At 48.2% G+C, this 25,327-nt stretch overlaps 1 protein-coding gene across 1 annotated transcript; it reads left to right on the top strand.

The window, feature by feature from the left end:
* The first annotated feature begins 17,665 nt into the window (after nt 1-17,665).
* Nucleotides 17,666-19,374, top strand: ASCL1 (achaete-scute family bHLH transcription factor 1). The gene is made up of 2 exons (XM_026499617.4): nt 17,666-18,466; nt 18,834-19,374. The coding sequence occupies exon 1, from the start codon at nt 17,715-17,717 to the stop codon at nt 18,417-18,419; it is 705 nt and encodes a 234-aa protein (XP_026355402.2). The 5' UTR covers nt 17,666-17,714; the 3' UTR covers nt 18,420-18,466; nt 18,834-19,374.
* The last annotated feature ends 5,953 nt before the right edge of the window (nt 19,375-25,327 follow it).

Here is a 25,327-nt window from a genome sequence, read left to right as displayed (position 1 = left end):
GGAGATCTGCCGTAGAGGGAATACTGACACCATGGAAATCAGAAAACCCTGCGAATCAGGAGTAGAGTCAGGGGTTTGCTAAACGTTTACCACGTCCCATTGACTATAACTATGGCAGCAAAACACAAGTAGGACTGGATTGAAACCGGATTCCTCAGAGGGAAGGACAACAATGTCACCCAGTGATTGAAGACATTTTGGGGCAGAATGGGCCCAGCTAGGGGTCAATGGAGTAAGAGCACCAAATCTAAGGCGATCAGGATGAGATTCAGTCTGAAGAAAAAAAATCCAACGTCAAAGCCAGGAGAGGCTGCCTCATTGGTGAGACTCAGCAGTAAGGATTAGTACTCACTTGGTTAACCCAAGGGCCACTTCCAAAAAGCCTTCTGACTCACTGCCCCCAGTCAACTCAGATAGCGTTTTCTTTATAACTAAACTCATAAACTGTCTTGCCTTATTGTCACTCTTCTGTCCCCTTCGTCTAGAGCTCTCAGACCAGAGACCAAATCTTAGTCTTTCTAAATTCCAAGACTAAGCGTGATACCTGAGTCATACTAAGTGTTTAATTCATATTAGTTTAACCATAAATGTAGGAAAACATATACGGAAGTGTTCAAGGCAAAAATATTTGGGGAGAAATTAAAACTTTAGCAGTAGGCAAATAATTAAATAACAGTTCATTCACATAATAGATACAGCCATAAAAATTATTTTTAAAAGTCCTAAAAAATTATGTCTCAGACTGCACATAATTCAATTAGTGACTGATAAAATATGAAGCCTTGTATTTCCTGTTGTGTAAATATATCAGGACGCATACCACCACAAAAAAAGAGGAGAAAGAGGTGTTTTCTCTAGATTGTGAGTTTAAGAAAGAGATTTTTTTTTTTGTTATCATTATGCTTTTACATTTATGTATGCAAGGAACGAAGTTGCAACGAGAAAAATTAGCTTGCCTAGAGAATTTGCCCGAAGCCATACTGGATTTTTAGCTAGACATAAATGGAGCTATCTCTCAGTGTTATTCTTTCCATCTCATTCTCTCTGGGAAGAGAAAGGGACAAATATTTATTCAGCACTTAAATATTTATTTAGCACCAGGCATACTTCAAAGGTTATCTTATTTAATCCTTGCTACCGTCCAATGAGATGGGTTTTTAGTATTCTCACTGGATGGATGAGGAATTTGAGATATTGTGGTCTGTGGGATAGGAAGCAAAAGACCTGGAGTGCTGAGGTTTAGGGTTAGGAAAATTATCTCCTCTCCTTTCTCTCTGGCTCTTGAGTGAGAGCAGAGCCCTCTGCAGTGGGCAAAGGTGGTGTAAACACCCAGGCCCAACCAGAGACTCCCGGTCCTTGTGGAGCCTCATTAGGTCTGACCATTAGAAAGCTAAGGTCTTATATAATTGGCTGCCCCCATGTTAGGGGCATAAATATTTACTAGAGGGGAAAAGGGTGGGGGCTGAGGGGGCTGAGTGATGGACACTGGGGAGGGTATGTGCTATGGTGAGCGCTGTGTACTATATAAGACTGATGAATCACAGACCTGTACCCCTGAAACAAATAATACATTATATGTTAATAATAAAAAATAAATAAATACATAAGAAAAGACCAGGGAAGGCTGGGTCTTGAAATCCCCGGAATGCAATTTCGAGTTCAGGGACTACATTTATGATTCTGTACTATAGAAAAATAAAAAGGGAAACTTTTTTTTTCTATTGTATTTAGTGAAAATACATCTGGTGACATCTAAGTTTATTGTTTTATCCTCAAGTGACATTGGCTCATCAACTGACTAAACTACAAAATTAAAAAAAGAAAAAAGAAAAAAAAAGCTAAGGTGTTGGTAGCTGCAGTCATTGCTTGTTGAGTCACAAATTTGGGAAACGCATCTACTGAGGCACTCAACCCACCAGACCATGGGGTGCTCAGTGTCTTGGTAAGACAAATACGTGATCTTAGGCATGGATTCTTTTTCTAATTCTTCTGCATCTGTTTCCTGAACTTTAAGATTGAGAAGACACTTGAGGGACTAGAAGTGAGATTCATCCATGCAGTGTCAAAATACTTACTAAGCTTGTGCTACAAGGCAAGCAGTGTTCGAGGATCAAAGCTATAACTGCCTCCCTGCGTTTACATGCTTTTTAGAATGGATATTCTATTAGAATGGATATTAATCAAACCACAGGAATACATTCAAGTTTCCAACTGTAATGAACGGCATGAAGGAGATGTACATGATGCCCCAAGAACTTTGCCACAGGAAGTTTCCTCAGTCTAAGGATATGAAGTAGAAAATCACCATACGAAAGGGGAAGGGAAGAACCTGGAACTGCCTGACACCTCCAGACAAAAGAAACAGCATATGCAAAATCTATGTGGTAGAAACAATGGGATTCGGGATTCGTGGTTGAAGATGCAGCTGGAGAATTAGGGAGAGACTCATAGACCCTGTTAAGGGTCTTCTCTCTTTTTTTAACCTTTATCTTGAACGAGTTGCGAAGCCATTGAGGTATGCAATTAGAAGGTGCTCCCGTGAGATGTGAATTGTCATAAGGCCACTCTGGCTGCAGCATGGACAGTAGAGGGGGCATGGGGTGCGGGGCAGCAGGAGCAATTAAGAGATGCATACAGTTGTCCAGGTGAGAAATGGCCATGGTTTCTTGGATTCAAGTGGTACTGATGACTGAGGGTAGAGATGAAGAAACTGGGATGGATTTGAGAAAGATTTAGAAGGTTGAAAAAGGAGTCAGCTTAGCTATAGGGAGGGAAGGTGAGAAACAGGTGGAGGATGAATCCTAAGCTGCTGTGTAGGGCGAGATGGTACCATTCTCAGAGGTCACTCCGTTCCTGCTCGTCCCAGACCAAGGAGATCTATCTGTATTGGACTCACCAGCTAGCCATTGAGAAGGTCCCTGTGCAACAGGGACTCACTAGGATAGTAAATTAAAAGGGGAGAACCTAGACCTTCTCTTCTGTGCTTCATTTCTTTTTTTAAAAATTTTTTTAATATGTTATGTTATTCACCATACAGTACATCATTATTTTTTGTTGTAGTGTTCTATGGTTCATTGTTTGTGTATATGCTTTATTTCTAAAAACAATTTTTCTATGAGCCTTTTTCTTTTTGATTTATAGAGTATTTTCACATACATTATCAGTAAGGCACAAATTAGTCTTCCTGTTTTGAAAATGAGGAAATAAACTCTGAATGTCGTTGAAAGCAACACAGGCCATCTGAGTCCAAATTCTATGCTTTTTAAAACTTTATTTCCGCTATTAATTCATTCATTCTACATGTTTACCACCTGCTCACAGGCACCAAATGTAGATTTGTCACGGAGCTAATGAAGCTAAAACTGGAGGGCCCTGCACCTCCATAGACTCCTCCATGGCTCTTGAAGGGACCCTAGCAATAGACTCATCTGGTTATAAATGGGCATATGTTTTCGTAAAGTTTTCCAAAAATAGTTAAACCATAAACAGATAAGACTGCTGTGTCTTTCCACTCCGATGTCCTCACTTCTGGTGGCCCAGACATCTTTGAGATCTGCCTGAGCAGAGGTTAAGATGAAGATACATTTCACCTGCAATGATTGTCTTCGTGGTCACTCTCATGTAAAGTTACTGCTGTCGTCTACATGTAAGAAGGGTTTCCAGGAACACTCCCACTGCCACTGTCCTGAGTCACTGAGTCTAAAATTTTGGGGACAGAAGTCTTGAGAGCATGTACTAAGTGCCTAGTTTTCTTCAACCCTTGGCCAAAACAATTTTCTTTCTGGAGATCTAATGTACAACAACACAACTATAGTTCACAATACTGTACTGTATACATGAAATTTACTAAAAGGGTGGATCTTAAATGTTATTACTACACACACACACACACAAACACACACACATGCACAGGGAAAAAAAAGAAAAAGAAAGTGGTCACTATGTGAAAGTAAAGAGTATGTTAATTAACTTGATTGTAGTGATACGAATATTCAAGCATCAAGTTATATACTTTTAATATACACAATTTTTATTTGTCAATTATATCTCAACAGAACTGGAGAAAAATAGTGTATGCCTGGGCAATCCCTGCCCTTATTTAAAAAAACCAGAATTTCCTTCCTTGTTAGGAATATACTTGACAACAAAGCATGAAAAATTATTAACACGTAATTTTTTTTCCTTTTTGAAAAGAAGTTTGTGAAATAAATGTATCAGAATTCTTGTATGTATATGGCACAAATATACAGTAGTTCTACAAACTTATGTGTGAAGTGATAGGCTTTCAGCATCCAAACTATCAATACTAAAGAAGAAATTTCAATCGTATGTTACAAAAAAGATGATTTATCTTTTCATTTGCTCTAAAGATGAGAGTAAACATTTTAATGAGATGATCAGAGTATGCACCAAAGAATATAGAACAAATTATAGAAGTTTATATTTATAATTTAAAATTATATTTATAATTTAGAATTTATAAAAATATGTTAATTTATCTGAAATGTGTTTTGTTAGCTTTAAATAGTGTATAATTTGTATTTCTGCTCTAAAGTTATATTCATTTTTCTATATAATATTTATAACTTTATATCTTTTTCCTAAATAGAACCCCAAAGTTTTATAAGCTTCAGGGTCCCAAAGTCTGAATCTGCCCCCACATAGGAAATACGTGGTTAAGACAGGAAAAGTACCCTGACTGAATCCAGCTTAAAGTCCAGTGAGAGAATAGACAATGAGACAGGTAGTAACAGCAGGTGGGTAAGGGGTAGGCTAGGTGAAGGTCAGATGCTGTGGGAGAACACAGGAGGTACCCTGCTATGTCCAGGGTCCTTGGTGACTATTAGGAAAGGAAGGTGCTACCCAAGCAAAAAGGTGAGGTGAGAATTTCCTAGGTAGAAAGAAGAGCTTGAGCCTCACGTAGGCAGGGCACAAAATCTTCACTAACTGATCTAAAGCTCATGAGTTGCATTTAATGAAAGCTTGAATGACTTCAAACAGCTTGGGATCTCCTCCTCTTTTATTGCTTCCCTAAATTACCTTGTGTAACTTCACCAAGGAGAGTCAGCTGCCCCTTCCTTAGGTCTGGTTTTGCATTCAGAATAGCCTTTTTGCTTGCGCTCTTGCAAAAAGGAATATTATGAATATTATGTAAGCTCTCTAACCACAGGAAATGAGTTTCGTTTTTTTTTTCTTCAATTTTTGCATCCTGGAGCATACTACATGCTTGGAATATAGGTGGTATTCAATAAGTGTTTTTGCAAATCATATTTATTCAGCTCCTGTCATATGTCAGGTCCTGTTCTGGACACTGAAAGCCACTAATGAATTGAACAGCCATAGTCCCTGCCTTCTATTCTAGTGTCTGTTGAAAGAATGAATGAATGGTAGTGTGCATGCTTAAACAGCTTGCAAAAAAGAGATGTTAGGAAAGGGAACTGGGTTAATCAGAGTCTGTCCCTGCCAATCCCTCGTCCTTAGCTCCAGACTTCTCTCAGGGACATGATAGTGTCCCTCTCTTGTTTAAAAATCTTTCAGACTGTAACACTCAGGCCATTGGTCTGTCATTCAAGGCTTCCCATAGCCCAGCTTACCCTGCCCAACCAACCCAACCCAAACCAACCCAAACCAACCCAACTCAAACCAACCCAACCCAACCCAACCCCTTAGCACTAACCAAAACATGGCCCCTGCTCCTCCCATCATGCCCCTTCTCACACATTTGTGGAAATTTACACGAAGAGTTCTGACAAGTTAACAACCCTCATTATTTGATACCATCAATGTCAACTACACTGAGTCCTGATTAAGTACCTGCTGCATACCAAGTTCTGTGTATTCCTTGGAGAGAGCACCTCATTGCTTTCCTGATGTTAGGAAGACATTCACACAAAAAGATCACTGCTGATCCTAGGGAGCCTAAGCCAAGTAGTATGTGAAAGGAGAGATGTACCAAAGGAGGGAGATAGTTTTTCTGAGTTCTTTAAATTCTTTATTAAAAACATCACATGCCACTTTCTGTATCACAGATGCATACATCTTACGCCATTCAAACAGCTTTAGTTGCACCAAGTCCATTCATTCAATCAACAAGCATTTATTGAGCACCTGCCTTGTTCTAGATACCATGCTGGGCATGCAAAATGAGGCAAAGCAGAATCCCTACTCTTACGGATCATCAAGGTCAGTGGATTCTTGTCCTAAGAAAACTGGGAGGCTATTGAAAGGTTTGAATAGAGGAGCAATAGGGTACATTACACTTTGAAAAAATTAGTCTGCCTGAGCTGTGATATAAAGTCCCATTTTCTTTGCACTCTGATGCCTTTTTCATATTTGACTATGTCATCAATTTAGATTGTTCTGGCAGCCATGAGGAGCAGATATTTGAGGGAGGTTAAAAACTGGAAGCAGGATGACCAGTTGGAAGAGTATTGAAATAGGGCGATGATATTAGCAATAGACAGGAGGGAGATGACATTTATTTATTTATATAAATATATATTTAATTTTTATAAATATGTAATTTAATGTAGATAAATTGATAGATGTAACTATCAATTATATGAACAGACAATGAAAGAAGTTACATATAGTTAAGATGCAGCAACTGTTGGGGGGGGCGAGAGAGCAGTGAGCATGTAGGACAACTCCCACGATTTTGTTTTCAGTGCATGAGTGGGTGGTGCCAAGCCCTGAATTACAGAACAAAAAGGAGGTAAAGATTTGAGGGAGTCAGAATGATGAGCCCTGTTTCAGTCATGTTGCACTGACTACACCAGTGAAGCAGCGGTAGTGATGCTGGTCACACTGTGTGAGACCCACCGAGAGGTCCCGCATAGAAATAAGAATCTGAGAGTTGTCGGCAAAAGACGGGGAAGCTAAAACCTACAGACAACGTGTATCATTGGGAGACTTTATGCTGAAAATGGAAAACGAAAAACTAGTACTGAGAAAAAATTACCCAAGGGATAAAAATCCTGGTAGCCAGAGGAGGAGGGAACATGAAGAAGAGGTAAGGAAGGAATCAACAGGGCCTGGAGAAGCTATTACATTCAGCAAAGTAGAGTACTGGTGGGTGTGTTAGTGTGTATTCTGCAAAGAAACAGAACCAATAGGAGATATCTGTATCTATCTACATGTGTACTGATAGATAGATAGATAGATAGATAGATAGATAATGAGAGAGAGTGTAAGGAGTTGGTCACATGGTTATGAAGGCTGAAAAGTCCCCAAAATGGCAGTCAACAAGCTGGAGACCCAGGAGAACAGATGGTGTAGTTCTAGTCTGAGTCCAAGGGCTTGAGAATTAGCAAAACTAGCGATGTAAGTTCCAGTCCAAGCCCAAGTCTGAAGATAGAAGGAGACCAGTGTGCCAGCTTGAAGACAATCAGGGAGAGAAAGAGAAAGGGAGAGAGAGAGAGAGAGAGAGAGAGATCTCCCTTATTCCTCCTTTTTGGTCTATTCTGTCCTTGAATGGATTGGATGATGCCCACCCACACTGGGGAGAGCAATCTACTAAATCTGCTGATTCAAATGTTAATTTTGCTCAGCACACCCTCAGAGACACGCTCAGTGTACTGTGTGACCAAATATCTGGGTCACCCACGGCCCAGTCAAGCTGACATGTAAAATTGACCTTCACAGTGAGGAACTCCAGTGGGGACAAACCTCAGAGGGGCAGTTGGAGCTAAATACATGAAACCGTGGTGTAGACTACTGTTCTAAGAAGTCTGACTGAGAGGTGAGGGGGATCATAAGATCAAGGAATGTGTTCGATGTTTTTAGGATGGGAAGTTAAGCATTTAATGTTATAGGTTTAGGAATTAATCACACTCTTCCAGACGGAGTTGGGGAGAGACGAGATTAGGAAGAAACAGAACCTGGGAAAGGAGGTTGGAGAGACATCCAGCAGAAATGAAGGTGAGAAGGAATCAGAGTGGAGAATGGAAAGCTGAGATTTCTAAGGTGGAGCTGTTCTAGGTGTAGACAAAGCCCAAGATATAGTCTCAAAAGGAGTGGCCAGAGGGGAGTGGAGGTTAAGTTTGCTGGAGTCTCAGAAGCCAAGGAAGCAAAAGGCTCCATGCTGGGTGGGTTGTTCCTGTGGTCCTTTTATTCAGACTGAGAGTTTCTGACCATTCTTCATGGCCAACATCAAAGACTATCTCTGTAACAATTTACCAAGCTTCTCCACCCCCTTCAGAAGTCACTAGGGCATTCCTTTATCCAAAGAAAGTGTATCTATGGGGTGATTAGTTCTTCACAGCTCTGAATAATGGATACTGTATCTTATCACTAGAATACCTCTAGAATGAGTACTGGTACTCCATTTTCAGAGTACAAAAAGTTCGTAGCTTGTCAAAAGGCCTACTGGCCCCAGATTATGCCTTGATGTGCCTGGGATGAAGCTTCAGAACCTGAAAATTAACAGGCACCTCATATATGTCTACTGTGGGTATTGTGAGGATGTGATACAAACAGCCCAGCCCTCTATGGTGAACTGAATTGTACAGGATACAATTAGTAGAATGGACTCCTGATGAAGGAATCGAACGGCAGGATTTTCACGCAGTTCTCCCCACAGTTTTAGAAATAACCAGCAGGTGGCGAGCGACTCACACAACCCGCAATGGAGGATTATGAGCTTTCCTGGCCCCCAAATTCCCGACCAAAATCTGCTCAGGCCAAGTAAAGGAGAATCCTGTTTCCCAAGCAAAGTTGTTAGAGTGGTGCGTTTCTTCCCTTTATACCCGAATCCTGGTGAGCCAATGGCCCACCTCTCTCCCTCTTCTCCCCATAATCCTGATACCAGCAGGGAGGTACTGGTCTACATGATGATTTTCTGGATGAGGTCATTTGCTCCCTGAAGGTTCTTTCCATAAAAAACTGGAAGAGATGTTGTCTGCTCAAAGGAGGGAGCCATTGCCACTAGAGGGTCACATGGTGATGCCTGTATTGTCTATATAGTCAGAGCTGGAGGGGAGGTATCTTACTCAGTCCCTCATTCTGTAAACAAAGAACAATCTAGGAAGAGGATGAGCAATGTGCCTGAGGACACAGAGCTAGAAAGTTCCAGAACCTGGAATTTGTCTCTTGACTTCAAGTAGCTTGCTGTTTCACTGTACCTGACACTACAGGCGTCCATGTGCTTCGTTCCCGGGTGTCTGCTCACGACTTGGGAGAAGCTCCGATGACTGTTCGGTTGGGGAGGAGGAGCTGGATGACTTTAGGATGTGTTTATATAACAAATCCACCCTTCTTAACTAGACTGTGTATTTACCTGGGGGTAACCTGGTGGATGAGGGAGGGTCAGAGTCCAACTAATGGAGCTGGAGGCAGAGGGCTCTCCATTGTCGTCCCACTGTGGTTGTAATGGACCTTCTTTTCTTACACAACTCCTCTTCTGCCTGCTAAACTACACGTGTATTGAAGGCAGTGATTGTCTTGTTTCTCTCTATGTCCTATGGTTATTTCATGACTCTATGAGCATACTGGCCTTGATCATTTTTGGATCCAAGTGGCGTTTTCTAAGGTCTTAGAGGAATAGCATATACCTCTTGTTATGTATACTGTATGCTTGCACTTTTTAACAAACACATACACACTGTCCACTGTGTGCCAGGCACTGTTCTCAGCATTTTACGAATATTAACTCATTTAATTTTGTTTTTGTTACTGTTTCTTTAAGGTTCCATGTCAATAAATATCCATGTATCAGAAATCACCCTCTTCCTCACCCTCCATCCCCTCCTCCTCCTCCCAAAAAAGACTGCAGATAACAGGCCTAGAGAAGAGTGGTGGAGAAGAAGGAAAGAGTTAACGGGCCCACCTAGGAGTTCACAGTTTTCCTACTAGACAGCGGGCCCTGGCGGTGGCCTCCTTCCTAAGCTCACGTGAGCAAACTTTCCCCTTGGCCTTTGGGGCAGTCGTCCAGGTCTGCAGGGGAGGTGGAGACGGCTCACAGCCGCCAGGCTGATTTATAGGCCAGAGCATTCCCGGGCAGCGCCGCAAGGAGTCGGGCTGAGCTCGGACTTTGGAAGGTGATGATGGACACAGGACACGTGGCCACACAATGGGGACACACGACTGACCTCAGTCACTTCGGCAAACTGCCCCTGCTTTCCTGAGGCGGCAGAAGCTTTTCAGGAATTCCAGAATCCGGGGCGCCCGCGTTCTTCACCCCAGCGGGTAGCTCCCGTCACCCTGTTGAGCTCACAGAGCGCCCAAGGGCGCTCAGGGCCCCCGGAGCTCTGAAAGGCCCTCAACCTGAGCTTTAAAGTCTTTCCCAGAGCCTTGGTGCGTTTCACACTGTGTATAGAAAAGCACAGGAACCGTTTCCGCTCGGGACTGAGGCCGGCCAGGACGCGCTTGGGAGCGAACTTTCCCCGCATGTCAAATACCGGCACCCAGGGATTTGGGGACACCGCAGTGCGGCCAGGCAGGGTGAAAGACAGTGGAAGGGTCAAAAGGGGGTGGAGTGTGTGTTGTGTGTGGTGGAGATGGGATAAGAGGAGAGGGAAAGGAGAAGAAGGGGGGAAGGTGGTTGAGGGCGTATGAATTTGAGAAGGAGCAATCAAGTTGGGGGGAAAATAGCAGGGCTTTTTTTCTTCCCTCCTATATGCAAACTGTCACTTCGGGTTAGCGTGAGCCCTTATCTGGCTCATTAGCATGAGCTGTGGCTAACGCGCTTAAACCCTCTAATTATTTATTATGCCGTCACGGAGCAGGTCGCAACCCCAGGGCGCGCTTGCGGGGACCCGCAGAGGCGGGCACTGCGCGGGGCAAGGGCGCAGCGCCCAGTCTGGCCCTGAGCTCCCAGGGTGAGATCCTCCCCGCCAGGAGCCCCTCTGGGCGCTGTTGCTCAAGGCAACGTTGCAGAGTAGTTGGGGGTGCATCAGAAAGATCCTCTCCCCAAAATTCACCCCAGAGAAGTGGTGCAGCGCTCATCTCTGTCGTCTACACTTGGCGCCCGATCTTCTGCACTGCCAATTCCAAAGACCGAAGTTGAAGGAAGGGAACACGATTTTTGCAAAAGTGGAAAAATGGAAGCGAAACGAGGAGCTGGAAGTTGGGCTGGGTGGTATGTTGGCTGCCTACTCTGGACAGAACCTAAAGCTTGGGGGAGCCCTCCTTTCCTCCCCACCCCCACTCCCGCCGCGTTCCGAGGGAGTTCGTAAATTGGGGGGAAACACGCGGGGCTGAAAGCCGGCCACTCCCGTCCAGGGTTCTATTCAGAAAACAGTTTCAAAATAAGTTAACCTCTGTAGGACGTCTTCCCCCTCCCCTTCTAATTGTCCCCCCTTGCCCCTCCCGCTCTCCATTCGAGTCTGTTTTATGTTCCTCTGCGTTGTGCCAACTATTTTATCTTTATTCCTTCTCTTTCTCTTTGGCCATTCATTCCTTTTTTTGTGTGTGTGGCTTCTCTGGCTGATGTGCGGCTCGTTACCACCCACTGCACGCTCGCTCCTGTAGCTGAGGTGTTTCTATACAAACTCAAGCGTCCAGTTGTCATATTAATTATTACACTGAGTAATGACTGAAATGGTCAAAATAAGGGTAGACTCGAGAGCGCTTTTTCTTGCTGCTCAAAGATTCAGCAAAGAAGCCATGCAACAAAGCAATAATTGGTCCCCAGAAACACTCCGACAAGGCATGGAATATAGGTTTCATAGAACCCTGCGATTGTGAAGGGGGGAAAGCTCTGAATGGACCCCACGCTTCTTTTCTAAACTCTCTTGCTGAGCAAAAAATGGACCTCTGTTTGAATACTGCCCTGATCCTTGAATACTATACCCAGCAGAGAAAAAAATGCACCATTTATTGTAAGTTTTTTTTTTCTTCTCCAGCTATTCATGGGGTCTCTGTGAAGAATCAGCTGGTTTTGTTTACCGTGAAAGACCTTTACTTTATTTTCATTCTTGGAGGAGGTGGGGAGGGGGGAGGGAAGGAGAGCCATGTGCCTAGACCGGGAGGAGCTGGCCTACTGTAACAAAATAGAGTGTAACAAATCCTACAAAAGTTTAGAATGTATTGATTCTTTGGAGAGCTATATAGATTAAGGACTTTCTTTATGCTTATCCCAGGAAGGTATTTAATCATAATGTAAATGGGGCTTTAGAAAAAATAAAGACTTAGCAGCCTTACTTCTCCTTATTTGGAGAACTTCAAAAGGACTTGTGAGAGTGGCTGCAAATTACTCCCTCACCCCACCCGAATCTCCCCTCCCCAACCAAAAAGCCACAATAAAATAATAGTTTGTGCTTTTTTTTTGTTTTGTTTTTCCAGCTTTTTTTTTTTTTCTTTTTAAGGCGTATTGAAAAAGCAAATAGATTTGTTTGAAGCCTGGATTCCTTAATGCAGGTGCAAGCCTGGCTGCTGTGACCAAGCAGGCAAGCCAAATCCGTGGTTTATACAATTCTGCCTCTCCCCCCAACCCCCCCCTTCCCAGGCCTTTCCGGGGGCTGGTCAGACCCAACTCAGGCTGGGCAGCAGCAGCTTCTGAGGTTACCTTGGGAAGGGTGAGCTTGGAGACAACAGATTAAACAGTAAGAAACTTTTCCTTTTTCCTGGATAGAACAGTGTCAAGTAGAGGCTTCGAGCAGCATCCACCCCAGGCCAGAAGCCCTGTGTTATAGCTTCTGGAAACCAAGTATCTGCGATGAACACCCGGGATACTCGCTCTTCTTGAAGTATCTGTGGCTTCTGATAGCGCTCACACACATTGAGGGTTGCACTAAGAATCTTATCTCCAAATCAAGAATCGAAGGCCTGTATTCATCTTTGTACTTTCTTTGCTCTTTGTTCAAGATCTGCTATAAATATAATTTTCTGAAATAATCTAGTTTCACTTTTAATGTGAACTCCCCTCCCCCCAAAAGAAAAAGCACCGATGGAGACTTTTAAGAAAGATACGGCCTCCTTTCCACAGAGAGAAGGCGCATAATTCTGGAGCCTGAGGATAGTGTGTGAGCAACAGTGGCACTGGCCTGGCCCTCAGTGGTGAGTGGAAGTGAAGGTGGCAGACTTGGGGCACTGGGACCTCAGGTCCCCTGGGCAGCAGATTCACCTGCATCACTAGGAAAGCCATCTCCCCATGCAGATAGCAGCGCTGACTGCAGACAAGGGTTCATCCAAGGGAAGGTCCTATTCCAGGATCCCTAACATAGAAGAGGATCCTGAGATGCTAGAGAAGCTAAGGGCTTCTATTGTTTTGGAGGAGAAAGAGAAACCATCCCATTTTTCTGGGATGTCTATATTCTGGGTAATACGCACCAAAGGAGGTCAGTGTCCTGCCACCCCATCACAAGAATGGCGATCCCTGACATGTGTGGAGGGATTTACAAAGTGAATTCACAAACAACATCGGATTTAATTCTCCTGACAGCCTTGACAGATAAGCAAAGAAAGTGTCACTACTCCATTTATGGATGAAGGTATTAAACACTCCTTTTGTGCATTTTTTCTCCCTCCACATTTAGATAAATGGCATTTTGAGTGTCCTAGTCAAGTAAAGCCCAGGGGACTTGCTCAGAGGCAGGCCCCCTGGTTGGCAAGGGAGGCACAGAAAGCTAAAGGTCAGGGCCAATGGCTCTGCTGACACCCCTTCATGTACAGGCCCTGAAGCATGTCTGTATCTGATCTCACTTGCTTCTGTTTTATGTTAAAATCTTGGGTCCTCTATCTCCTTGATTTTTGAGCATCACCGCCATTCCTCCAAAAAGACAGGAATTACCCACTTCCAGGTGCTGGGACAGCGGGACGGGGTGGCATTGGATCTCCAAGGGCTGGACAATGGCTGCAAGACAAGGCATCTTTCCACAGGCCCCTTCCTGGATGGGTTCATAGTTTTAGAAAAGCTGTTCTCATTAATCCCTTCTGATTTAGACCTGCCTCAGAGTGCTCCACATACATCTTGTTGAAACCTCACAACTCTTGGAGGTAGATACTTTAACTATGGGCATGGTACAGACGAGGAAACTGAGACTCAGAATATAGGCTATTTGCTCTAAGTCTCAGCTGCTAGGCAATGGAGCCTGGATATGGAATCAAGTCCATTTGCTCGATCTGCCAGTGCAAGGTCTGGGTTCCCTGGACCCAGGACGGTACATGACAGTTCTCTCGGGGCGGGGGGGGGGGGGTGCGTGCGCGCGCGCGCGCGCGTGTGCAGGGGTGGATCATAATCTAGGTCACAGGGTCAGAGGCGGGATTCTCAGCGGTTCTTAAGCCTTGGTCCTTTGTTCCAAGGACACCACTAGAAAGGCAATCTCCGTAGAAAACTCCTTTTGGTAGTGCACAGTCCCCAGAGGTAGAGGCCCAGCCCCTAGAAAACAATTCTGGACCACTCTACCTTCCGGTTGGAGAAGATGGAGAGGACGCTGCTGGGTTAGGGCATCCTTTGCGTTTACTCGAATAGGCAGAAGGGAGCACCTGAGTTCTTGGACATTTTGCAGAGCCTGTAAGGAAGCAGGCTGAGGATGTGGCGGTGGGTGGGGGGGGGGGGGAGGATGGGATTTGGCTCTGGGCTGGAGCAGGGAGAATAAGGACAAATGTTCAGGGCCGGAAGGATCCCAGCGCCCGCTGTCTTTCTCCTGGGCGGAGGCCAAGAGCAGGGCCACTACAATGCGCGGCTTCACTAGTCGGAGCTTCTGTTTGGGCGCGCATTTGATGGCGTGTGTGGGGTGGGGGTTGGGAGTAGGCTCTGGCCTTGAAGTCCCTGATAATTAGGATCTCCGTGCACGCGTGAAGTCCGCACCCGAAAAGGAAACTAAGAACGCGTGCTGGCTGTTGGCAAATTTTCCGCACTCGGAGAAACCTCTCGAAATGAGCTGGTATCCGCCGCTCCTGCACAGATGGAGAAACTGAGGGCGGTAGAGGAAGAGGGGCTTGTTCAAGGTTACAGCGCAAAACAGTGCTAGAGCCAGGACAAGAGATGTTGGTCAAATGCGGGATGACGGAGTCCGAATTGGAAGGGCGCTTGAATCCGCCTGAGAAAGAAAACGCACTCCGCTGCGTGGGTGTTGGCGACGCCCCCCATTTTGCAGAAGAGGAGCGGATGGGGCACTGGAGGCTTTTCCTAGGCGCCTCCTAGCGGCCTGCACCCGGGGCTCACAGCCCGGCCACCTGGGTGGGGAGCAGTGCCTGAGTAACCGCTCTTTCTCCAGGTGCTCGGAGGCTTCCTCGGGGAGGAAAGCGGTGGCGTGGCTCTGTTTTAGGCCTCACAACCTCCTGTACCTCCCGGAAGGGAAGACAAGAGTGATCTTGGAGTCCTCTCAACTCCTTTCCTGGGGTGGGTTGGGGTGGGAGGAGAGGACAGAGGTGTAAATCCCACCGAGTCCAGCAGTCCTGTGGGGTCAAGCCACAGGTTACTGTGGGGGAGGGGACTGTGTGGGGAAGGAGGTTTACAGAACTGGTCCCTGTTGGCACGGTTCCGATCGATGCTTCCCAAACCCACACGTTTTCAAAGAGGAAACTGAGGCAGAGAAGAGAGGTGCTTCACCTCCGGAGCCCATCCGTCCTTACTGCCCATCACCACTGCGGCTCCTTGGGTCACCCCCACAGATCCTTTAGAAAGACCCTTCTCCACAAAGGGAAGTCCAATGAGAAGCAATTATTTGGATAATTCCCCACAATCAACCCTGCTTGCAGGTCTCTGATCAAAACTATGTCTACTGGACAAATCCACCGGATGATTACCCTCTTCTTCCTTCTGTCTATGTAGACGCGACCTGAGACGAGCCCCAGCCTCCTTCCCCTGCCTCCATCAGAGCGGTGCAGAGGTAGGGCCACTGGCTGGGTCCGCATTCTCCGCAGAGCAGCGTCCCAAGGCGCCCCACAGCTGGACCGGGCTCGGGCCAGAGAGAGCCAGGGCCGAGGCCCAGGAAGGGCGCCTGGGTGGGCGCTGTCCAAGCGGCCGAGCGACCGCTGCAAGCGCCTCCCCCTCCCTCGCGGCGCCAGCACGCGGCCCCGCCGGGCTCGGCTCCCAGTCGCCTGCCACCGGCCCGCCGGGCACACGCCTGGGGCGGGATGGAGGCTGCGCCAAGGCCGCCGAGGTGCCTGCGGCGGCGCCGAACAACCAGAGAAGCTCCTCTGGCCCCTCAACCGCCACCCCCCATCTCTTTTCTCAGATTCACCCTGGGAATACCCCAGGGCCCTCCCCTCTTTACGCAAACCCCAGCCAGTCCGGAAATAATCCTTTGAGAAGGGAGGCGATGCTACAGGCAACCGAGGTCATTGGGGGGGGGGGGGGTATCGCTGCCATATACCACGTATAGCGCTGACCACAACCACCCCTCAATGAGATCACCTCCCGTCTTGTTGGTCCCCTCCACATTTGCTCAGTTGTGGGGAGAAGATCCTAGTTTTTACACCTGGATGGGACATTGGAGACCATCTAATCCAAACTTCTATTGCTACAGATGAGGAAACTGAGGCTCGGAGCGGATGCCACTTATCAAGGGCCACAGAGCTAGCGAGAGGATGTGTTGGGACTAGAACTCAGTCTTAACAGTACTTTTATTTACTTGAACAGTCCAGTAAGTCCCACGGAGTTCTCCCCATCTTTCTAAACTTCAATCGCAAATTTGCTTCAGCTCCCCCAAACAGCAAAGACCCCTCAAGAGAATGACAGTAGATAGGAGATGAAAGCAGGAAAAATGGAGCCCCCTTCTCCCCAACCTGCACACCCACCCGTGGCAATTTTCTGCTCAAATCCTTCTCTGTGCTTTGCTCCAAGTTCTCAGGAGAATCCCGAGGCACTTCACCCCAAACCATTGCACCCATACACCCCCAATTCCCAGGGCCATTGGCCCCTCCGGCGACGCTGGCCCCCCCTTTCTAGAGCCACCCCCGGCTACAGCCCGCCCTGAGCGCGCCGCCTGTTTATTCAGCCGGGAGTCCGGCACGCGCCAGGCGCACGCACTGCAACAACAAACCCGGCTGAATGGAGAGTTTGCAAGGAGCGGGCGCAGGGACCGGGCGGGGGGAGGGGAGAGGAGGAGGGAGAGTTTAGGGAGTGGGGGCGAGGAGGAGGTAGGAGGAGGGGGAAGTGGGGGCTGCAGCCGCTCGCTGCAGCAGCGGGGAGTGGGGGGCGAGGCGGGGCCAGGGCTGCGCGTGGGGCTGGGTGTCCCATTGAAAAGGCGGCCGCACTCCGGCCGCCCAGCACTCTCTCACTTCTGGCCAGGGAACGTGGAAGGCGCACCGACAAGGAGACCGGCCAGGGAGGGCGAGTGAAAGAAGGAAATAAGAAAGAAAGGGAGTTAACAAAATAATAAAAACAGCCTGAGCCACGGCTGGAGAGACCGAGACCCGGCGCAAGAGAGCGCAGCCCTAGGGGGCGAGGAACGGGAGACTCAGCAGAGCGTGCTCACCACTGACTTTTGCTTCTTCTGCCTTTTTTTTTTTTAAAACGAGAAGGCGCTAGCGGCAGCCTCACACGCGAGCGCCACGCGAGGCTCCTGAAGCCAACCCGCGAAGGGAGGAGGGGAGGGAGGAGGAGGAGTGGAGGGAGGAGGAAAAGCGTTTGCACCTTCTCTGCTCTCATCCTAAGAAGTCTCCCGGGCATTTTGTATTTTTTTTTTAACTTCCGTCCGGCCTCCCTCTTCATCTCTCCCCTTCTTTCGCTCTCTGTTCGTGCACCCAAGTCCTGTTTGTGTCCCCTCGCGCGCGCACCTCGCGTCCCCGCTTGCTCCCATTCCGCGACTCCTTGGCGGCCGCTGCGCATGGAGAGCTCTGCCAAGATGGAGAGCGGCGGCGCCGGCCAGCAGCCCCAGCCGCAGCCCCAGCAGCCCTTCCTGCCTCCCGCAGCCTGCTTCTTTGCCACGGCGGCGGCGGCGGCGGCGGCGGCAGCGGCGGCGGCGGCGCAGAGCGCGCAGCAGCAGCAGCAGCAGCAGCAGCAGCAGGCGCCGCAGCTGAGCCCGGCGGCCGATGGCCAGCCCTCAGGGGGCGGTCACAAGTCAGCGTCCAAGCAAGTCAAGCGACAGCGCTCGTCCTCGCCCGAACTGATGCGCTGCAAACGCCGGCTCAACTTCAGCGGCTTCGGCTACAGCCTGCCGCAGCAGCAGCCGGCCGCCGTGGCGCGCCGCAACGAGCGCGAGCGCAACCGCGTCAAGCTGGTCAACCTGGGCTTTGCCACCCTTCGGGAGCACGTCCCCAACGGCGCGGCCAACAAGAAGATGAGCAAGGTGGAGACGCTGCGCTCCGCGGTCGAGTACATACGCGCGCTGCAGCAGCTGCTGGACGAGCACGACGCGGTGAGCGCCGCCTTCCAGGCTGGTGTCCTGTCGCCCACCATCTCCCCCAACTACTCCAACGACTTGAACTCCATGGCCGGCTCGCCGGTCTCCTCCTACTCGTCCGACGAGGGCTCTTACGACCCACTCAGCCCGGAGGAGCAAGAGCTGCTCGACTTCACCAACTGGTTCTGAGGGGCTCCGCCTGATCAGGCCCTGGTGCGAATGGACTTTGGAAGCAGGTAGGTCGCATTTGGGAGTGAACAGGATGACTTTCTTATCTTCCTTCTTTTTCCTCCGTCTTAGTTTGGAGGAGGGGGACTGTCTCCACGGCGATTGGGGGAGGGGGTGGCTGATTTAAAGAATTTGTTAAAGTTTGTCGACTTCAGATGCTGGTTTGTTAGTTTCAGTATTGGCCTCTGAAAGTGGCTTTGCCCAGCTCTCCAAGGACTGAGGGTGGGTGAGGTGGGGGGATGCTGGAGAACGGAGTACTCCCACCTGTCAAAAGAGGTGCTCTACCTGACAGATCCTCTCCCAAACCTCCACTCCCCCCACCCCCCCCCACAGCCAGCCTCCAAGTTCACACTAACCTCTCCCCTTCTTCTTAAGTTATAGGGTGACCGCACAACCTGCATCTTTAGTGCTTTCTTGTCAGCGATGTTGGAAGGGAGAAAAAAAGAAAAAAGAAGAAGAGAAGAAGTAAAGAAAAACAAAACAAAATAAAATCAGGCAACCAACCCCAAGACCAACTAAGCAAAGCATGCCTGAGAAGCAAGGCTCTCGCAAAACAGGGATGCGCTCAGAACTGTTATCTTTGCACTCCAATCATTGACGGAGCTATGAAGGGTGACTAGGACCTGAGTCAAAGCGCAGAATGCAGCTTGTGTGCAAAAGCAGTAGGCTCCTGGCGGAAGGGAGCAGCACAGCCCTATAGAAACTCCCATCCACCAGTAACAGGCAGAACTGAAAGCACTTGCTAGGGTGCCTTCACCTCCCCGCCCTCTCTGAAAGCGCAGTTCTTAGCCCTGTAGAAATGGGTTGGTGTCTTTCGTCTCAGTATCCCCCATCCCAATAAGCTGTAGACATTTGTCTGCAGTGAAATTATGCTCTACTCAGTCCTTTGAAACTCCGATCCTCCCGGCGGGGGGGGGGGGGCTCCTTAAACCCCATTTCCTTACACCATCTTTTCTACCATTTTCATCATAGAATGCTTCCAATCTTTTGTGAATTTTTTTATTATAAGAAAAATCTATTTGTATCTATCCTAACCAGTTTGGGGATATATTAAGATATTTTTGTACATAAGAGAGAAAGAGAGAAAAAATTTATAGAGTTTTGTACAAATGGTTTAAAATGTGTATATCTTGATACTTTAACATGTAATGCTATTACCTCTGCATATTTTAGATGTGTAGTTCACGTTACAACTGCCATTTCCCCTATGTGGTTTTGTAAAGAACTCTCCTCATAGGCGAGATCAAAAGGCCACCAGATGTACTTCAGCACCAATGTGTCTTACTTTATAGAAACTTTGTTAATGTATTAATGATGTTATTAAATACTGTTCAAGAAGAACAAAGTTTATGCAGCTACTGTCCAAACGTAAAGTGTGGCAGCCAGTTGGTTTTGATAGGTTGCCCTTTGGGAAATTTCTATCACTGCCTTTTTTTTTCTTACTGTTTTATTACAAACTTACAAGAAACGTGTATAACCCTGTTTTATACAAACTAGTTTCGTAATAAAACTTTTTTCTTTTTTTACAAATGAAAAGAAGCAGCTGCCTCCAAGTCTTCCTTGACTCCACTGTCCCTGTCCAAGTTATTTTCGAAATGTGAAAGGGAAGGAGTGGGCGGGGAACAAGAGGGTGGGGTAAGACACGCTAAGTGGCAGAAATGACAAAGACAAGTGCTATGACCAGTCCTACCCAAGGTAACTCTACGATGAATGTAGAGGGAAAAGACGTACATAAGCAAACACAGCTTTCTTCCCCTTTTATGCTGCAAACATACACTTAGACCTACAGAACAGGTGCTGAATAATGCCTGCAACGTCTTTTGATGAGATGATTGCATATTTTTAAAATCCCCAGAAGGTGAAGTGGAGAGGGTCCTCACCTTACTTTCTAACCCTTACCCCCTTTCGGAGTTTCTTTTTGTGAAACTGGAAAGGCTGGATGGGATAATGGACATTAGGGGTGGGTGGAAGGCTGGTGGTACTGGAGCTTGGGCATGGGGGGAGGTATCCCCCGCAGTCCTCCCCGTGGTGGGCGTGCTCTTCCTTCACCCCTAGGCACACATTTTCTCTTCCTTTGCCCCACTCCACACACTTTCCGTATTGATTTTAAGTAAAGGACGCGTATGATATGAATTCTTGCCGAAGGAGTTGGATTTAAATGAATAAAAGCCTTAGAAATGTGTGGTCGCTTTGAGACACTGGCCTATCTAAGCTTGTGACTCTATCCGAATAGCGTGAGCTGCGTGTAAAAGTACCCAATTACCAAGATTCAAAAAGAAATTGGTGGGTTTTTGGCTGGCTTGCTTCTTGTCAGTTAGCAAGGACGTGATCAGAATCCTACCCCCTCTCTCGCCGGCTCCTCGCTCGCCGCCGGCATTACTTGCAGATTCAGTGTGCGTGGCTCCAGCCAAGCGGAAAGCCTAGCGCAAAATGCATCTTACAAAACCCAACAAAGAACGGAGAGCCAGCACGTCTTCCAGAGTTAAAAATCTAGTCTGTGTTGGTACATCTATACCATTTAGTGGCACAGAATAATCATTTTTTAAAGCCGCGATGCACGGAGCACGCCACAGCGTCTGATGTCATTTTGCTAAATGACCCTCTATAGAATGCACATTGAAGCTTCAGTCCCTTTCAAAGAGATGAGCGTAATTAAGGGGAAAAAAAATCAGTAAATTCCTCATCGCCATAAATAATCGGACTTTCTGCCAGCAGTGGGCCAATTTAGAGCTTACTTGAGGGAAGTAATGCTTTTGTGATGCCTGCTTTTATTTTTATCTTCTCATTTGGAGGACCAGAGCTGGGGTTCCCCCCCATTTCTTTTTCTTTTAATTTAGCTCCTTTGCAAGTTTCCAGATAAGGTATGCAAAGAAAGTGTAGCAAGTCATTTATGGCTATGAATATAACATTAGGATAATGTTTCAACCCCCACAAAGGGGATTTTCCCCCCTTCTCCTTGTGAAGACAGGTGTTCTTTTACTCACTTCTGAATGGGAAATATCCAGTCTCGTTAAACTCGAGGCAAAGTTAGCCGTTGTTTGCCACAATGCGAAGGCAAACTCTAAAAATTCACAAAAACACACACAATTTTGCCGAAGCTAGGAAAGGGCAAAGCGGGGATTGGGCAAAATCTCATTACATCTGCTCTAATCGCTTAGCAACACAAAGCCGGGGCTTGTGCGGGGAAGGGAAGCCATTCACCGAGCTCTGACAGGCCGCATTCAGCCGGCATTAGTCAGCTCCATAAATCACCGCGGCCCATTGGCTGCGCGGCGCGCTTTGCAGCGGCCCTGGGCTGTCAGCGAAATACAAAATGTAGACCCCAGCGGCTAGCAATCGCGGCCTCTCCCCGTCCTAGCCTCCACCTCACTTCTTTCTTGGAGGGGGTCCTGGAGAAGAAAACTGCCTTGACTTTATTGACTGAGAAATCTCACCTATTCAGAAATGGCCCGGAGACCAGAGACACGCCTGAAGTTGACGGGGAGGAGCGGGCAGTGCCGGAGAGAAAGAAAAAGCGGACCTGCCGCTGGCTGCCTAACTGCTGGACGCGAGAATTATCAGAGGCTGAGCTGGAGCTACTGGGACGCACGTCGCACCTCCATGACAAAGCCTTTTAACATTTTTAAATGGGGAGTAGGAGTGTGTGTCTGGAGAAAAACCTCTCTCAAGTGCAAGAGACACCTGCTCCTCACGACCTTCCTGAACCACGCAGAAAGGTGGTGCTGGAGGCTTTGGCTCCAAGATGAACAATCAGGCAGGCCCACCAAGGAAGAGAGAAGAAACCGGTCTGCTCTCTGCGTAGAGCAAGCATCAAAGGAATAGGACTGAGATGTAATAAGAAGGAGGGAGTGGAATGTGCGTTCCCACCTGGCTGTTGGAACACAGAAGCAACAGCAGTTCAATTCCTTCCCAGCTTAAGTGTTCTTGTTGGTAACATGGGGTTGATGGTACCCACAGCAGCAGGAGGAGACAATGCAAAGCAGTTAGCACTTGCCTTGTGCGGGAGGTTACAAGCGCTATGTAAATGTGAGTGCCTGTAGTTGTTATTCTTGGCTTCCAATCCTGCCTCTCATTTTCACAGGATTGGTCAGCTGATGGATCTAAATCACAACCTAGATTTGAGGCTAACCCATCAACCACATAAAGTCTGGCAGTAGGTGTAGAGTTAAGGCAGGCTTTACTGGGAAGGTCAGGTCCCCTTACTTCAAAGGCCACCTCCTCCAAGAAGTTTCCCTGAACACTCTATCTAAAGCAGCTTTCCACTGGCCACCGTCACTCTCCATCCATTATGCTGTGTCTCCTTCCTGGCATTAACTATACATGAAAAAACTGTATCTTGGTTTATATGATTGCCATCAACTGCGCCCTGCTAGATGGTAAACTCCAGGAGGACAGGGACCTACCTGTCTTGTGCACTGGCATCTCCACAGCCCCCGGGGAGACAAGTATTTGCTAAGTGGATGGTCTGCCCTGTGCTGCTTAGTTTCCTTTCCTCCTCCAGACCCACCTTCTCTGCTTTGTTTCAGAAGGCTGGTTGTTACGGACTTCATCACCACGGCTCCCTTGCCCTCTGGCTTTCTGTTGGGTTTGGCCAGTGGGAGGCACCAGTAGGAGATTGAGAGGTAGTAGGGGAGGTACGTTGGGTCCTTTGTATCCCTGCTCCCCACTGCTTGGGCTCCGTTGCTGTGGCACTGGCTCTGCTCCTTGGTCTAAGGCCATGGCCAGCTCTTGTCAGGAGGCCTCTCTCCCACCACAACAGATCTTGTAGTAGCAACAGAGATGGAGTAACAGCTTCCTCCTCTTGCTCCTTCAGGCACAGAGGGGGTAACGGCTCCCCCTTGTTCATAGTCTCAGGGTGCTGCACCATTTGGCTTCCCTTAGCCCCACCCACATCTCCTCTCCCCATGAAACTCTTTTCATTTACCCTTTCAAGTGTGCCATCTGGTTCTGTTGATCTTGGCTGGTGCACTGGCGATTCTCCCACAGGAGCTCAGGGATGTATAGTTTTGAGTAAGATTTCCAGGGACTCACAGGGCTATCAGTAGGAAGCTAATTAGGGCAGAGGTGAACCTAGTTCTTTTCTAAACACGTCATCTTTTTGAGCTAGGAATGACTTACCCCAACAGTTGCAAAAGAAGTCAATTCTAGTGTTCTCTTCCGGAAGATGAGGATAATACCTTCCCTTGATGAGCAGAAAACGAAAGGGCTTTAGGGTTGTCAGTGCAAGAAATACCAGTGCAAGAGACACCTGCTCCTCACGACCTTCCTGAACCACGCAGAAAGGTGGTGCTGGAGGCTTTGGCTCTAAGATAAACAAACACCATGCCTTGGTGGGGAAGCCACTCGTTCATCCACTCAGCCACTTAGGTACTCCATTAGAAACGGAAGAACAAATCATTAAATTTAGTCAACATTTCTAGGACTTAGTCGTCTTAATTTATATCTTCTAGAGTGAGCTCTCCAGGAAGCTTGCTTTATTGCAACCTCTTTTAAAACACTATGGATGCGTCTCTGATATATCGAATGCCCTCAACCCAACTTCCCTTTTCCTATTGCTGAGAAGTCTCTGAACTTTTTTTCCCCTGTTTCCACTCCTGGGCCAAGAAATGATCCGTTTTCGGATTCCCCCAGAAACTCCAGGTTATCAGAGTCAAAGGGAGGCAGGGACGTGGATTCGCTGACACTAACGTTCTCTTCCCGCGGCGCATGCAAAGGGCTGGGCTCTAAGGCAGGTCGAAGTTATATTCCTTCTTCCTTTGTATGCAAGATTAGGTTGTTACAAAAGAGGGTGTGTAGGTTAATGGCAGGAAGCAAGTTGCTGCGCGGAGCGCGGGCCCCGAGCGCGTGTCAGGTTTAATGATTTATTCAAGCAGCAGCGCATCCGGGCGTTGATTGGCTGCAGGCATGCGTCCGCTGTCAGCTGCGCGCGCCGGCCTCGCCCGGCTACCTGACCGCAGGGGTGAGGGGTGGAGGGGGGGGTAGGGGCTGGAGGGGAGAGGGGGCTTGGGCGCCGCCGGAGCCCAGAGGTGTGAAAGGGGAGTAAGAGGCAGGAGATGGGTGAGAGGGGACGAGAGAGATGGAGGAGGGTAGAGAGAGAGGAAAGGGAGAGAACAAGGGGAAGAGAGATTGGGATGGGGAAGAGAGGGAGAGAGGGGAGAAGGGGAGAGGCAGAAGAGAGGAGGAAGAAAAATTCGAAAATAAAGTCGGGGGTGGAGAGGGGAAGAGAGAGCGAGAGAGGGAGAGAGCACAGTAGAGGAAAAAAGCAGAGGGAGAAAGAGACAAAGAAGGAGAGGAGGGAAGAATGAATGGGAGAATAGAGGGAGGTTGGAGAGGGGAGTGGGACGCGCTCCCAGAACGCCCCACGTGCGCCCCCCTCCAGGCAGCCTGCAGGCGGCCTCTCACAAAGCCGCCTTTGATGCGCTGGCTACCAGGGCTATTTTGGGAATGAGACGGGGGGAAAAGGCGCCAACCCACACTCCTTGAAGGGAGTCACTTTCTGCAAAGTACGCTGGAGAGGACTGGGCCCTGGTCCGGGCAGTCAGGGCAGGAAGTGGATGCCGGGGACAAAAGCTCGGCACCTGCCAAAAGCAAGAGCACTTGGAGAGCACCTCCCCTCAGTCCCGTCCCCCCCCCCCCCCCCCGCCCCGCGCCCTGCTCCCCGGCGGGCGGGCGGGGAGGCTGCGCCGAAGCACTCGGGAGCTCCCCAGCCCCGCCGCCAGCAGACAACGCCGCCGCCGCCGCTCAGCGCACCCTCCCAGAGCCTCCGTGCCCAGATCACTCTGCCTGCCCTTTTTTGGGTCTTTCCCCGTCTTTGAGTCACTGTCTCCTCCTCTCTCCCTTCCCTGTCTCCCTTAATTTCTTCCTTCCCC

Source organism: Ursus arctos, unplaced genomic scaffold (assembly GCF_023065955.2).
Source record: "Ursus arctos isolate Adak ecotype North America unplaced genomic scaffold, UrsArc2.0 scaffold_21, whole genome shotgun sequence".
Classification (NCBI taxonomy): Eukaryota; Metazoa; Chordata; class Mammalia; order Carnivora; family Ursidae; genus Ursus; species Ursus arctos.
This window is presented reverse-complemented; position numbering and strand designations above follow the sequence as displayed.